This window comes from Cynocephalus volans, chromosome 10, assembly GCF_027409185.1.
Source record: "Cynocephalus volans isolate mCynVol1 chromosome 10, mCynVol1.pri, whole genome shotgun sequence".
Lineage (NCBI taxonomy): Eukaryota > Metazoa > Chordata > Mammalia > Dermoptera > Cynocephalidae > Cynocephalus > Cynocephalus volans.
In genome coordinates, this window is record NC_084469.1 from 91,040,162 (window position 1) to 91,054,558 (window position 14,397).

The 14,397-nt window shown below is 47.8% G+C and overlaps 1 protein-coding gene across 1 annotated transcript; it reads left to right on the top strand.

The window, feature by feature from the left end:
- Positions 1-6,482: 6,482 nt before the first annotated feature.
- Positions 6,483-7,536, top strand: SDHAF1 (succinate dehydrogenase complex assembly factor 1). The gene has a single exon (XM_063112575.1). The coding sequence runs from the start codon at positions 6,533-6,535 to the stop codon at positions 6,875-6,877; it is 345 nt and encodes a 114-aa protein (XP_062968645.1). The 5' UTR covers positions 6,483-6,532; the 3' UTR covers positions 6,878-7,536.
- Positions 7,537-14,397: the final 6,861 nt, after the last annotated feature.

Consider the following 14,397-nt stretch of genomic DNA (forward strand, 5'->3'; position numbering starts at 1 on the left):
CTTTCATTTTACAAACAAAGAAACTGGAGTTCAGAGAGGCTAAGTCCCTTACCCAAGTTTCACAGCTCCTTTGTGGCACAACAGGGAGGGATGTCCAGATTGCAGGGAGGCATGGAAGCTGGCTCAGCTACCTCAGCCCTAGTCCTGACTCCTTTCCTCCCTTGCAGGTGGATGGTGATTGCTGCTGGCTGCCCTGGGCACTGCTGGGGGGCTGGGGCTGAGCCACATTGCAGGGCCACTGTGTTGTGGTGCACATAGCCTGCGGGCTGCGTCTCAAGTAGGACTAGGGCAGCCTGGTAATGCCTAACGGTGCCTTCCACCTTCCAATGCTGGCTGGCAGGGCTTTGTGGGACCTTTGGTGGCAATGTCTTCTGGACACCAGCTCCTGACCCAAGGGCCTGGCCCCTACACCTTGCCCATTGCCCAGCCCAGCCATGGCTTTAGCATCAGCTGCCCCACAAAACTTGCCCAGGTCTTTAAGGCTCCCAGACTGAATGGACTCCTGCAGGTGCTAGATGTCCCCCCCCCCTTTTTTTTCTTCTAAAAGAAGACCGGTAAGGGAATCTTAACCCTTGACTTGGTGTTGTCAGCACCACGCTCTCCCAAGTGAGCTAACCGGCCAACCCTGTATAGGGATCTGAACCTGCAGCCTTGGTGTTATCAGCACCACACTCTCCCAAGTGAACCATGGGCCAGCCCCCAAGCCCTTCCTTAGGATCTGCCTGCAGGTTGTTTGTCATGTCCATGGCCAGCACATTGGCCTCTGTTACACCCTCACAGCTTGTACTGCAGCCTTCCAGGAGGCTGGGATCCCTGTGATGCCTTGGAGGGACCCCCAAGCTTTGCCATGAGTGCTCTGACCGGCTCTGGAACTCATCCAGGGCAGGTTGTGGGTTGGCAGGAAGAGCGCCCTCCCCTGATGGGGGTCAGGGATGAATCTCTAGCATAGGTGAAATTGGTTGAGGAGAGAGCATGTGGGAGGGAGATCCAAGGGAAAGGGAACTGCAATTGCAAAGGGGTGGAGTTGGGAAAACATCAGTGGGAAGCTAGCCTGCCTGGGGGCAGAAGGCAGTGGGATTGGAAAGGGAAATTTAGTTATCTTAAGCGCTCCCCTTTGTCGTCTGCCTGCAGCACTGACCTGCCCACCCCAAGACCACTACAGCATCTGTGCACAAACCTGTGATGGGGGCTGTGTCCTGCCTGCCCAGCCTGCTCACTGTTCCTCTTGATGAGAGCTGTGAGTGTGACCCTTGTCTCATCTTTGATAGCACAGACTGTGTGTTCCAGGACCACTGCAGCTGCTTCCACAATGAACACTACATTCCCATGAGAGTGGTCCCCAGGCCTGGAGTCGGGGGGAGGTCTCTCATACCTGATCATAAGATATTTCCTGAACCACAACTGTATCAGTCAGCATTTTCAGTTGTAAATGACAGAAAAGTGTGCTGTCTTACATACAAAAAGGAATTTACCAATTTTTACTTATCTGTAAAATTGAGGCCTTCAGGCATGGCTGGATCCAGAGACTCAAATGATGTCACTAGGACTTAGTTTCTTTCCATCCTTCATCCCTGCCTTTTCTTATTTCTGTGTTAGCTTCTATATTAGGTAGGCTCTTGGTCCAAATGCTATAACACAGGCTCAAAATTAAACGTGGCTTAAACTTGATAGTTTATTTCTCTCTCATAAACAGTTCAGTATAACGAGTTTGGTTCCTCCAACACAGGTTCCTCCTGTCATGTGGCCCTGCCTCCCCTGTGGTAGTGCCCTCATTCACTCCTCACCGAATCTACATTCAAGCAAGTTGGAAGGGAAAAAGAGGGAAGAAGGATGTCAAGCCTCCTTCCTTTAAGGGCACAACCCAGAAGTGGCACATATCACTTCCTTACTTCCCATTGGCTTGGCCACAACTTCATGGGAAGACCCCATCTAGCTGCAAGGGGGACTGGAAGATGTATCTTTGGGTGGGTGGCCATTTATGCAGCTGAATATCTTCATTCAAGCAAAGAAATGGAGAATGGATGTTTGAATACAGCCATAGCCTCATTCTCAAATTACCTCTCTGTTGTGGGGCAGAGGTGGCCTTCCACTGCTCCAGGATTACGTACTGGGAAGACAGCACTTCTTTCTCAATAGTTTTAGCAGAAGTCCCAGGGCTGATTCTCATTATCCCATTGGAGGTCATTTGCTCATCCCTGAATCAATCCCAGGGGCCAGGGGAGGGTGTACTCCGATTTGTCTGTGGCCAGGCCTGGGACACGTGCACAGAGCTAAAGCCAGAGGGTAGGGTTATCACCTAGGTAAGCTCATAGACTGAGAGTGGGGCTGGTTCCCCAAAGACAAACTAAGAGGCTGCTATCAGAAAACCATGAATGGACTCGGCAGTGGGGAATAGTATTCCCTTTGAGGTTTAGCATCTCCTTGAGTCCATTGAGAAATAAAGAATGACCCCCCCAGGCTGGTTGGCATAGTAGTCTTGGAGATTAAGGACCACTTGAGAGGAAAAACATGGATGTTTAAACCCGAGTGACCTTAGAAATGGAGAGATGCCCACACCAGGACGAACAAGGAGAAGAGCAGACACATCTGCCATTGCATGTCCACTCCATGCCAGTGTTGACAAGGCTGGCCACACACTGGAATCTTCAGAGAGTTCTTAGAGTTTTTAAACACCACAACAAGCAGAGCAACTGTCCTAGATTAAAAGAGACTTTAAAAACACCAGTCGAGTTCAGTTCAAACCTTGACTGGATCCTGTTTTGAAATGAACAGTTATAGGAGATATTTTGTGGGCAATTGGGGAAACTTATCAAACTTTTTTATTTTTGCCCATCTCATGGGTGAAAAAATATCTCAGTGGACTTTTAATTTGTACTTGTCTTATTAGAAAGTTAAGCATCTTTTCAAATGCTGAAGAAACATATGTATTTCCTTTTCTGTTAACACTCTGAATAGTCTCTGTCCATTTTTAAAGTATTGGGTTGTTGGTCTTTTTCTTTTTGATTTCTAGGAACTCTTTAGATATTAGGGAAATTAGTCCTTTGTTTTTAATATGTGTTACACATGTGACTTCATTGTTGATGTTGTTCATTATGGCTTTTTGGATCAGATTTTGAGTCTCTGTTTCTGCAGGTTGGAGACGCACCGATCCTTCCCATCTGCCAGGAATGCTGTGTGTGTATGGCTAAGGCCTCCAGTGTGGGCCCTTTTCCTATCCACAGGGTGCAGGCTGCATCCTGGGTGGGGGTGTGCCATGCTGTAAGGCTAGGGAGGGTGCCACATGTTGCCTAGTGCCTGGGAGCCTCTTTACCACCTTTGATGGCTTCAGTGGCCTTGCACCTATGCCTATCATGCCTTGTGCCCATGAGCTAGCCACACTGGTGTGTTCCACGCCTCAAGATCTTGGCTGGTTCCATGTCATTGCTGACTTCCCGCTCTGTCCTGGCTGCCTTGCCGGGAAACCACAGTGATTGTTGGCTTTAGGGATGGCTGTGCAGCCGTGGGGCCCAATTGTGAAATATGGGCGAGGGACTTCCCCAGTCCTAGCCAAGACCTGTGCATAATTTGGCATTGATCCCTAGGACCTGCGGATCCTTCACTGACCTCCATGTCCTTCTAACACAGAACTGTTCTCCTGTGATCCTCCAACTTCACAGTGACCTCCACTGGCTAAATGTCATTGCTCTGATCTCCTCTGACCCCACACAAACCTGGCCCTCGATTTCTCAGGACCCTCTTACCTCACCTTGACCCAAGGTCTGTTGAACTCCTGGGAACTACTGACTGAGTGATTAAGTTTTTAATAAGGGAAGCACAGGCCAGAGTGATCAGAACTGTGATGGGGGAAGCACTGGCAGTGTGGGAGCCAGAGGAAGTGCACCCGTTTAGGAGATTGGTGAGGCTTTCTGAAGGAGGTGACAAATGAGCTGAGAGCTAAAGTTAGGCATGGGAAGAGAGCAGGAGGGAGCATTTCAGATCAAGGCTGTGGTGAAAAATCAACTAATGAGTATAATGTAATAGCCCAGTAAATGTCCTTGGACTTAGGGCCAAGGAGGCCGTTGCTGACTTAAGAAATCACGAGGTCCAGGGAGCAAAGGAGCAGCATCTGGATTACAGGGTTCAGGAGTGAGACTTGAGCAAGTGGAGACAGCAGGCACAGACACCTCTTGACAAGTTGTCCATGCAGAAAGGAGAGAATGAAGATGAGCCAGGAAGAGACAGAGGGCAAGGGTTATCTTAGAAATGACTTATTATTGTTATGATTTTGAGGTGTTTGAGACTCAGGGATGTTTAAGTGCTGATGGGAAGTGGCCAGACAGGGAGGGGTTGGAAATCCAGGAGAGATGCCAGGGTAGGGGATGGATGGCTCCCCTCGGAACATGGAAGCAAACTAGCAGCAGGAGAATTGAAATCTGGCCAGGCAAAATGGATAGTACTTATAAGGGGGCAAAATCTGAAATTCTGTGCTGAGAAATGGAATCCAGCTATGTGGTTCCAGGCTAACTGTAGGTGTGGGAGGATGGGCCAGTGAGAGAACAGCCAGCATATCTGGCACAACCTGGCAGATAAGCTAAGCAAGAGACTTGGTTAAAGGGTTGAAAGACTTTGTGTCTCAAATACCTAGTGTAACCTTGTCAACTGACTCAACCTCTCTCTATGCCTCAGTTTGCTCATGCACAAAAAGTGGTAAATGTAGTACCCATCACATAGGGTGGCTGTGAGGATACCTGTAAAGTGCTTGGCATATGCTAAGTGCTCAATATGTTTAAGCTGTGACCGTCCTTGCAGCTACTTTTACAATATTGGAGAGGTGGTATACATAGTAGAATGGTTAAGAACACAGGTCCTGAAATCAGATTCCCTTGATTCAAACTGGCCCTGCCATTTACCAGCTGTGCGAACCTGGGCAAGGTATGTTACTTCTCTAGGCCTCAATTTTCTAATCAGTAAGAGGCAGATAGTACTATAAATCTACCTTGGTAAAGTGCCATAAGTATTAAATAGCAACTATCATTTAAAATATTAAAATAAATGTTTAATAAACTATTTGAAATACTCACTAAAAATAAAAGTATTACATAAAATAATGTAAATTAGGTGGCAATATATTAAAATATGTTGCATCACATTATATTGCATGTTTTATTATACTAATAAACCATGTCATAATTCCTATAAAATAAGAAATAATAAAATATTAAGGCACGTGGAATTGTGCCTGAGCACAATTGAACACATAGTAAGTGCTCAGTAAACAATTATTAGATGATGAAGACACAGGTGGGAGAAATGTGGTCGGTTTTTTCTATAACGCTCCCTTTTAAGAAAGTGTTTATTGCGAAAAATTTTCAAGCATCACAAAATAAGAATAGTGTATGAAATACCATGAGTTCATCACGGTTACAAATATTTTGCCGTTCTTGATTTCATCTTTTCCTCCCACTCTTTTTTTGTTCGCACAGGGGATTTTAAAGCAAATCCCAGATCTTATTCTAGCAAAGACTTGGATATACATTTCTGATAGAGATACAGAGGACAGGATTCACAGCGGTTTCTGAGCTCCCCTTCCCCGCCCCTGACCCACCCCTGCTCTCTGCAGGTGAACGGACGCCCAGGACGCCCTACGCGGCTGCGGTCCCACGTGTTCGGGGGCGTGATTGCGCGCTGGGCCGAGGGCTTCGAGGTTATCATCCAGCAGTCCCCAGATGGTCCGGGTGCTGGTGGGGCCCGGGGAGGCCAGCAGGGACACAGCTACGTTGACCCCTCCGGGCAGCCTGCGGGGACTACAACGGAATAGCGGCCAACGACCTGATGCTCCCGGAAGGACTCCGGGGTGCCAGACTAGCCGACAAGTTCAGAGAATGCTGGACTAACAGCTGTTGAGGACTTTCCCTCCACCAGCCCAACTACCTGAGCCACACGCTACTTTTGGAAGCTTGGCGCCCACACCCTCTCTCTGCTTGTTTTCCCACAGCACAGAGAAGCTTGTCCAACTGGCCGTGACCCAACATTTCACGGAATGACCTTGTCCCTCTGCGCGTCCCCAAGGCTGGGACCCCCGACACAGGCCTGCCATGGCGGGGAGAACGCACAGACCTTCCAGAGATGGTTTAAATAACTGATGACAAAAACATGCTTGTGCCTGTCTTCCCTCTCCCTGTGACCCCGCGCCCTTGAAGACCCAAGCGTCCGAACCCCTTCTCCCAGGACCCAGGAATTAGATCAGGACCCCCGTTCCCTTCAACCCAAGACTAAGAGTCCGAGCTCCTAGCTCCCTCCTACTCCCAGACCCAGGTGCCACTGTCCTCAGAACTTCAGACCCCTCAAAGACACCGATTCCCCTCGGGCCAGACCAGTGCACTAGCGGCCCCGCCCTCTACGCAGGCCGCTGTGACGGGACTGCAATGACAGCCAATCGGGGGCGACGGCGCCGGATAGTCGGAGGCAGGAGGCGGAGGTTTTGGAAGGCGCGTGGCGGAAGTGGTTGCTGAGTTGTTACGTTGCTGGGTGTTCCCGCAGCCCAGCTGCCATCATGAGCCGGCCCAGCCGGCTGCAGAGGCAAGTTCTGAGCCTGTACCGCGAGCTGCTGCGCGCCGGGCGCGGGAAGCCGGGCGCCGAGGCACGGGTGCGGGCCGAGTTCCGGCAAAACGCCTGCCTCCCACGCTCCGACGTGCTACGCATCGAGTACCTCTACCGCCGCGGGCGGCGCCAGCTACAGCTGCTGCGCTTCGGACACGCCACGGCAATGGGCGCCTTCGTGCGCCCGCGGGGCAGAACCGAGGAGCCCGGCGGCACGGAGACTGTGGGGATCCCGTCTGACGACGATGACGATCCAAGGAGCCCAAGGGCACCGGAGACCCGGTCCGAAGGACAGTGACATGCAAAAGGGCTCGCTCGATGGCTCAGGGAAACTGGGGGACCTGCCTGGTTGCGTGGGGGTGGGGCACCAGGGAACCCGCCTGATAAAAGGTGGGAAGTCTTGAGAGACTAGCTCGACGATTGGGGAAACGTCTTCTTGGCGACGTGGAGGACCTATAAAGCCCCGTGATGGACCGCGAGAGATTCCTGACCTTTTCCGATGTATGATGACAGGTCGGACCCCTCCATGAAGACTTGGGAGTGCCTGGGGCACCAGCGAGCTGGACAATGTCAAGCTGAGATCTACTTATCCAAAGACATGGACAGAGAGAATGTGACACCCTTCTCTTGACCTCGAAGAACATACTCACCCCGGCTCCTCAAGGAGAGTGTCCTTTTCTGTATTTAACTGTGAGAAGAGCAGGCTTTTTGCTGAGGAGTTTGGGAAGATGCCCTGATGAATGGTGAGAAGCCCGGAATCCCCCCTTGGAAAACCTTTCCCCTATTAATTGTGGTAAACCAGGACCATGAGGAAAGATAGGGGTCTTTCACCTCAGCTGACCAACTAAAGACCCCTCAAGATCCCTACTTGATGGTTCTGTGGGGCAACCCCGGCTCCTTTGCCCCTTCTGCCTCAGAAAGGGCTTAACAAAGGGAATAAAATTGGAAATGCGCTTACTTCCCTGTTGATGGTCTTAAACACACACACACACACACACACACACACACACACACACACACACACACACACACACACACACACACACACACACACACACACGAAGTGACCCTCTAGGAGGGGTAGGAGGGGATGCATGTGGGAAACTTTCTTTTGCCCTCTGGAGCTCTCTAGACTGGCAGATTGGTTGAAGTGTCATAGTTCTCTCTCCTGGGCAGATCCATGGAGGAGACACACCCTGGCTGTATCTCAAAGAGACCCCAGTTGACTCCTCAATGACGGGTAGTGAGGCAGGAGAGGAAATGGAGCTGAGGAGGCTTGATTGGTAACCCCTTAGGCAGTAGTGAGGATCTCAAACCCTTTTCAGTGTTTCACAAAACCTGGAAGCTTCCATCCTTTTCAAACCTGGCTAAGGAGTCCAGCCTCAGCTACAAGCTGGGATTTTTATCAGCAAGGCCTTGGGGTGGGGGAGGGGAGATGGACCCATAGACTGTGGGCATACTCCCTCCTATGTCCCCATATGGCCCTGCCTAGACATTGTCTGGGGTACTGCATTTTGCAACCCTGAGCTGTATTTGCCCCCTTGTCAGTTAAATAAGTGAAAAGCAGATGCATTCTTGCAGATGCATTTGTGGGGAGGAGGAGGACCTTAGGAAAGGAGCCCAGACCTCTGACTAAAGGAGGATGGACAGAAGAGAAACATGGTCACTGCCCTAATCCCAATGGAGGAGCCTAGTGTCCAAATAGTTTTTGTTTTTTAAAAAAAAGATGACCAGTAAGGGGATCTTAACCCTTGACTTGGTGTTGTCAGCACCATGCTTCCCAAGTGAGCTAAGCGGCCATCCCTATATAAGGATCTGAACCTGTGGCCTTGGTGTTATCAGCACCACAGTCTCCCAAGTGAGCCATGGGTCTGCCCCTAAATAGTTATAAAGTGAGGTTGAAATTTGAAGAATTAGGAGTTTGCCAGAAGGTGAGAATATAGGCTTCTAAGCAGGAGGACCAGTGTGGACAAAGGTGTGGAGAGGATGAAAGGGAGAAATGCAGGGTTACAGCTGGGGCCTGAGTGCCCCAGAGCACAAGGCTGTGGCAGTACTTGCATGTGGCTTCTGCTTCAGCTTTGTTTCTGGTTAGTCCTCACCACGGTACTTCAGCCACCTTGTTCATCTCTCTCAGCCTCAGTTTTTTTTTTTTTTTTTTTAATTTTTTTTCATCAGGGTGATCCTGTTAATCCTGCCCTGGCTCCATCTCAGAGTAAAGACAAAGTCCTAAAAGTGGGTAATGGGGTCCTACCCATCCAGCTCCCATTACGTCTCTAACTGCATCTCCCATTTCTCCCTCACTCCTGGCTCCATGAGCTTGAGCCCTAATAAGTTCCAGGATGGGAGCTTCCAGCCGGTTGCAGGCAGTGATCCACATCTGTCTGAATGTGAGCTAATAGTATAATACCCACCACACTAAGAAGGTACCCTGAGACTGAAGAATGAAGCAGGCCACTACATATGGTTTACAAGGAGTTTATTATTTATTTATTTATTTTGGCCCCTGGACAGTATGGGGATCTGAACCCTATTCTTCTTCTTCTTATTATTATTATTATTAATGGGTGAGTTACAGGGATCTGGGGGAATATTGAGTGCTGTGCAGTTTCTTTCTCCACAACCCCCAGGGTAGGAGTTGATGCTTATAAGGTGCTTAGGGACAAAAGTGGAGCTGTGTGAAAGGAAGAAAGACTGCAGAAATAGAAGACTCCCAGGTGCCTCACAGCCTTCCGTTGCTTATCCTTGGGGTTGCTGGTATCATTATCCTTATCTTTTTGTTTGCTTTTTGTGGGTTTTTTGGGCAGCTGGCTGGTCAGGGGATTCAAACCCTTGACCTTGGTGTTCTCAGCACCACACTCGCCCAAGTGAGTTTACAGGTCAGCCCATTCCCCTTATCTTACACAAGCATAGCATTCTGTTCCTCTGCCTTCCTCAGTTGCTAAGCAACCTATGCAGGGGAAAGATTGTAACTATTGAAGGCAAAACTCCAAAGGCCACTAGAATGGAGTGAGTTCTGACCAGCATTCATACAAGATCCCACTGAGGCTGGGCATCCTGTGTCAAGAAGGAAAGAGACATTCCCCCTGGGTGTTACAGATGGATGGGGTTTGCCAGGTAGAGAGGGTTGAGTAGGAGAATGACTGGTTTGAGGGAGGAGGTATGCAGGTGAGTGGTGATTAAGAGCATGAACCCTAGAACTGGAAGACAGGGTTTGAGTCCCAGATCAAAAACTTACTAATTTGGGCCGAGCCCGTGGCGCACTTGGTAGAGTGCGGCGCTGGGAGCGCTGCGACGCTCCTGCCGCGGGTTCGGATCCTATATAGAACTGGCCGGTGCACTCACTGGCTGAGTGCCGGTCACGAAAAGGACAAAAAAAAAAAAAAAAAAAAAAACTTACTAATTACATAATCGTGGGCAAGTGATTTAACCTCTTTGTGCCTCAATGTCCTTATCAATGAAATGAGCATAGTAATGGTGCCTCCCTCATATGGCTGTTATGATGACATAGTGAATTAAATACAAGTACTGTCAGCAGATGATGCCGCCCTCACCCCCACCATGACCCTTTTGCATACTTGAGTTCAACTGCAACTGCAGAAGCAGGTTGCCAGGCAGCTGCCAGCTTCCTGCCCTGAGCCCTGTATCTCTGCTGCTCTGCTTGAGGGCTTTCTGGGAGTTTGGGACGTGGGTTAATGCCCTCAGGGACTACCTTCAGCCTGTAGGGGACACCAGTCACTGGCCAAGTGCCCAGGCCTGCCTCTTGTCTGGTGGGACAATTGCAACATGTGTCCTACAGAGTTTCTCAGAACTCCCCCATAAGATTGGGCCTCAGTTGCCCACAGTGGTTACCATTCCATGAACACCTATATTGGCTTTCCCCCTGCCCTGTCTCACTTTCCCCACTCCCCCATTCCTGCCTCCAGGGATTACCTCCCAGTTAAGCCACCTCACCTGAGTACTAGACTCAAAATATGCTTATGTGTAAAGCATGGGCACAGTGCCCAGTACTCTGCTGATACTCTGTGTGTGTCTGCTGCTGTGTTTTTGCTCTCCTAAGGTAAAGGGTCAACATTTCTCAGCCCTTTGACCCTGTCTATTAAACAATAATCTCCTGATCTAAGAAAGTTCCTATAAAAACAAAATGAGGATTGGAATAATTTGGAATATGGATTATGAGTTAAAAATAGAATTGAATTAAGTGGTTAAGTTTTCTAATTCTGATAACTACTATAATTGTGTAAGAGAATGCCTTGTTCTTAAGATACACACTGAAAATATTTAGGAGTAAAGAGGCATCACATCTGCAACTTACTGCCAAATGGTTCCAAAACATATGCACATATATAAATATATTGACAAGAGTGTGGATAGTAAAGAAAATGGAGCAAAATGTTAGTTGGTGAATCTGGGTAAAGGGTATATGGGAGTTTATACTATCTTAAAATTTTTTGGTAATTTGAAACAAAACAAAAAGTTACAAAAATCAAAAACCAAAAAAAGTCAACTATCTATCACTGTCTCACTAGTCATTTTTGGACATCAGAGATCCTCACACACAGGGCACATTTTTATAAAAGGAAAGCCTATATTTTGTCAGACTTTATTAAACTCTTAAGCATAGCTGCTGCTTCTCGGATTTTGCAATTAATTAAAATTAAATAAAATTTCTGCTTTTTTTTTTTTTGGCCTTTGAAAAAATAACATCTGGTGTCCCTTGCAGCTGCTAATCTACACTCTATTAGGAATCACAGGTTACTAGAATATGTTCTTGTCTTGGGTCACAAACTCAACTCTCCCAATGAGCTAAGCCAGTGACCAGTGCATGAGGTGGCTCTGTGGGGCCGTTGGGAACTCTGGGAAACACGGTATACCTGACAATTTCCCATCACTCTTATTCAGCACCCTTCCTTGAATAGCAACATCCTGGGTATGAATGATATGGACGAAATGCCTGGAATTTTTTTACAGTGATAAAAGTATTGTAAATAGATTTTAAAACAGAGTCCTGATCTTCTGGAGATGCTCCATGAATGGGTTAAAAAGGATATGACATCTAGAGTTGGCTTCAAAGTAATCTAGGGAAGAGGTAGTGGGTTCCTGGGAGAATGAAACCAGATTGGCCCTGACTTGATAATGGTTAAAGCTGATGATGAGGTCACAAGACTTGTAATGCTGTTCCTTCCCCTTTTGTACCAGTTCAAAAATTACGAGAATGAAAGCTGAAAATACTCCAGTGGTGCCCATCTTGCTCAGACTAGTCTTCACTGTGGTCTCACCTGATCTGGCCCCATCACCTCTCTCACCCACTCTCCCCCTCCACAACTCACGCTTCAGCCACACTGGCCTTCCCATGTGCCAGGCGCATTCCTACCTCAGGGCCTTTGCACATGCTCTTTCTCAAGGTCTGCATTGTTCAGTACCATAGCTGGGACTACCTGTGACTTGAGCATTTGAAATGTGGTTAGTGCAACTGAGGAACTGAATTTTTAACTTCATAAATTTTAAGTAATTTAAGTTTAAAAACTGAAGTAGTGAATTTTTTTTCTGTTACACAACTGTATTGTTTTTTTGGTTTTTTCCCCCCTATATAAAGATGACCAGTAAGGGAATCTTAACCCTTGACCTGGTGTTGTCAGCACCACACTCTCCCAAGTGAGCCATGGACTGGCCCTCACAACTGTATTGTTTTGGTAGGACTATATTTTTATCTGTTAAAAATTTGGCATACAAATTGAGATGTGCTTAAGTGTGAAATACACAACAGATTTCAAAGAATTAGTAGGAAAAAAGGATTGTAAAATATCTCATTATTTTTATATTGACTGCATATTGAAGTGATAATATTTTGGATATATTGGTTAAATAGAATATAAATTAAATTATTAAAATTTCGGCCATTTCTACTAGAAAATTTAAAATTACATTTGTGGCTTGCATTATATTTCTATTGGACAGTGCTATTATGTGAGTCCACGTGGCTTGTTTCCTCACTGCAATTTGCTATAATGTCATAACATAATGACTTTGCTGTCTCCCTGATGCCTTTTTCAACAACCCTATTTAAACTGTACCCTCTTTCCCTTTGCCTACTTTATTTTTCTCCTTAGCACTTATCACCATCTGACCTACTATGTATTTTGTTTATTTATTTTATTTATTTTCGATCTCCCCCACTAGAATGTCAGCTCCGGAGAGACGAGGATTTTAGTCCATCTTGTTCTATGTCATATCCCTGCTCCTTGACCGGCCTGGCTCATAGCAGACAGTCAATATTTAAGTGAATGAATGAACGAATGACACAGATTTGCTCCATTAACAGTTCTGTTGGGTCAATATTGCCAAGACCCTGCCCACCCTATTTGCTGGTGATCCTAGGGAGACCATGCCTCCTCCTTGGTTGGGGGCAGACTTGGCCTGGCATTTGAAACAGGACAGACCAGGTTTGCATCCTGACTTTTCTCTGAACCTGGAGTCTCTCCCAGAATCTGCTGCTTTCTCCACCCCCTCAGTATCTGTTTCCCGCTTCTAGTACACAGCAACTTGATCTTCTTTAGAGACCCATCGCTTGCCCATTTTCAGTCCTCCTTCAGGCTGAGCTGACTGCAGCCCCAATGAGGATGGGGCATGTGACCCAGGCCAGTGGAGCCAGCCTGGGGACTTTGGTTAGAACTATAAGGGAAGTGACTGCTATTGGCTGCCATATGTGTGCCTGGAGGTTTGAGGGGCACTCTGGCCACCACTAGGATAAGAATGAAGCCAAAACTGGAAAGAACTGAGAGATGGAGACATCATTTGGGTCCCTGGATCTAGCTGTGCCTGAAGTCCTAAACAGCTCAGTTACCCACAAAAATAAGTTCCCATTTCTGTTTAACGTCAGTGGGGGTTGGGCTTCATTCAGTCACTTGCTCCCTGTGTGGCCTCAGCCAGTGACTTCCCCTCTTTGAGCCTGTTTCCCATTCTATTAAGTGGAGCCCCCTCATTGGGTGATTGTGGGAATTACTGGAGAGGGGATCTGTGCACATCCAGGAGCTCAGCACAGGCCTTCCCCATCTTGTCCTGAAACCTGAAGCTCTGGGGAGATGACTCCAGGACTGAGCCCTGACAATTCAGCCTGGTGTTGTTAAGACCCTGGGAAGGGAGGTTTCATATTCTTGGGCCAATGATGGCCCTGCCCAAGAGCCCACCTGTGGAATGTTTGAACAGAGCACCTATGTGGATGCAAGTCAGGGGCTGCAGCAGATGCTGTTGGCAGCTCACCCACATCACCTGCACCCTTCCCAGACACATCTCTGGCTTCCTCTGGCAAGCACCTGTGCTTCTTTGCCTGAGGGAGGGACCTTCATATGCCAGAAGTGTTAGGGAGTTACTATCTCCAGGAAGAGTCCTCAACAATGAGAGAAGGAAGCTGGTATACAAATGCAACAACTTCACGTATTGGGTGGAACAACTTTGAACTGTGTTTGACACACTTTCTCAAAGGTCCTCAGTGGGATGGCGCCCCAGGTATCCGGAACAACAACCAGCTCATTAACTCACCCGATACTGGCTTTCTCCCTTCCCTGGCTTACTTCCTCACTCCCCTACCGCTCTTCCTAGCATCATCTCCCAAATAAACTATTTGTGCTTGAATCTTTGCACTGGGGACTGGAGAAAGCCAAACCCAACACAAAATGGGCTCATTCAGTTTTATGTTCTGTGCTCAAGGTGAAGAGGTCTATCCAGACATATCAGGGCCATAGCCTAGATTCTGGGTACTCAAGCACCCAATGTCTTCACACATCCTTTGACAATGACCATTTATTGCATATGTCTGGCCTG

Coding starts and splice junctions, on each gene's coding strand:
- SDHAF1 (XM_063112575.1), top strand. CDS start 6,533: ATGAGCCGGCCCAGCCGGCTGCAGAGGCAAGTTCTGAGCCTGTACCGC.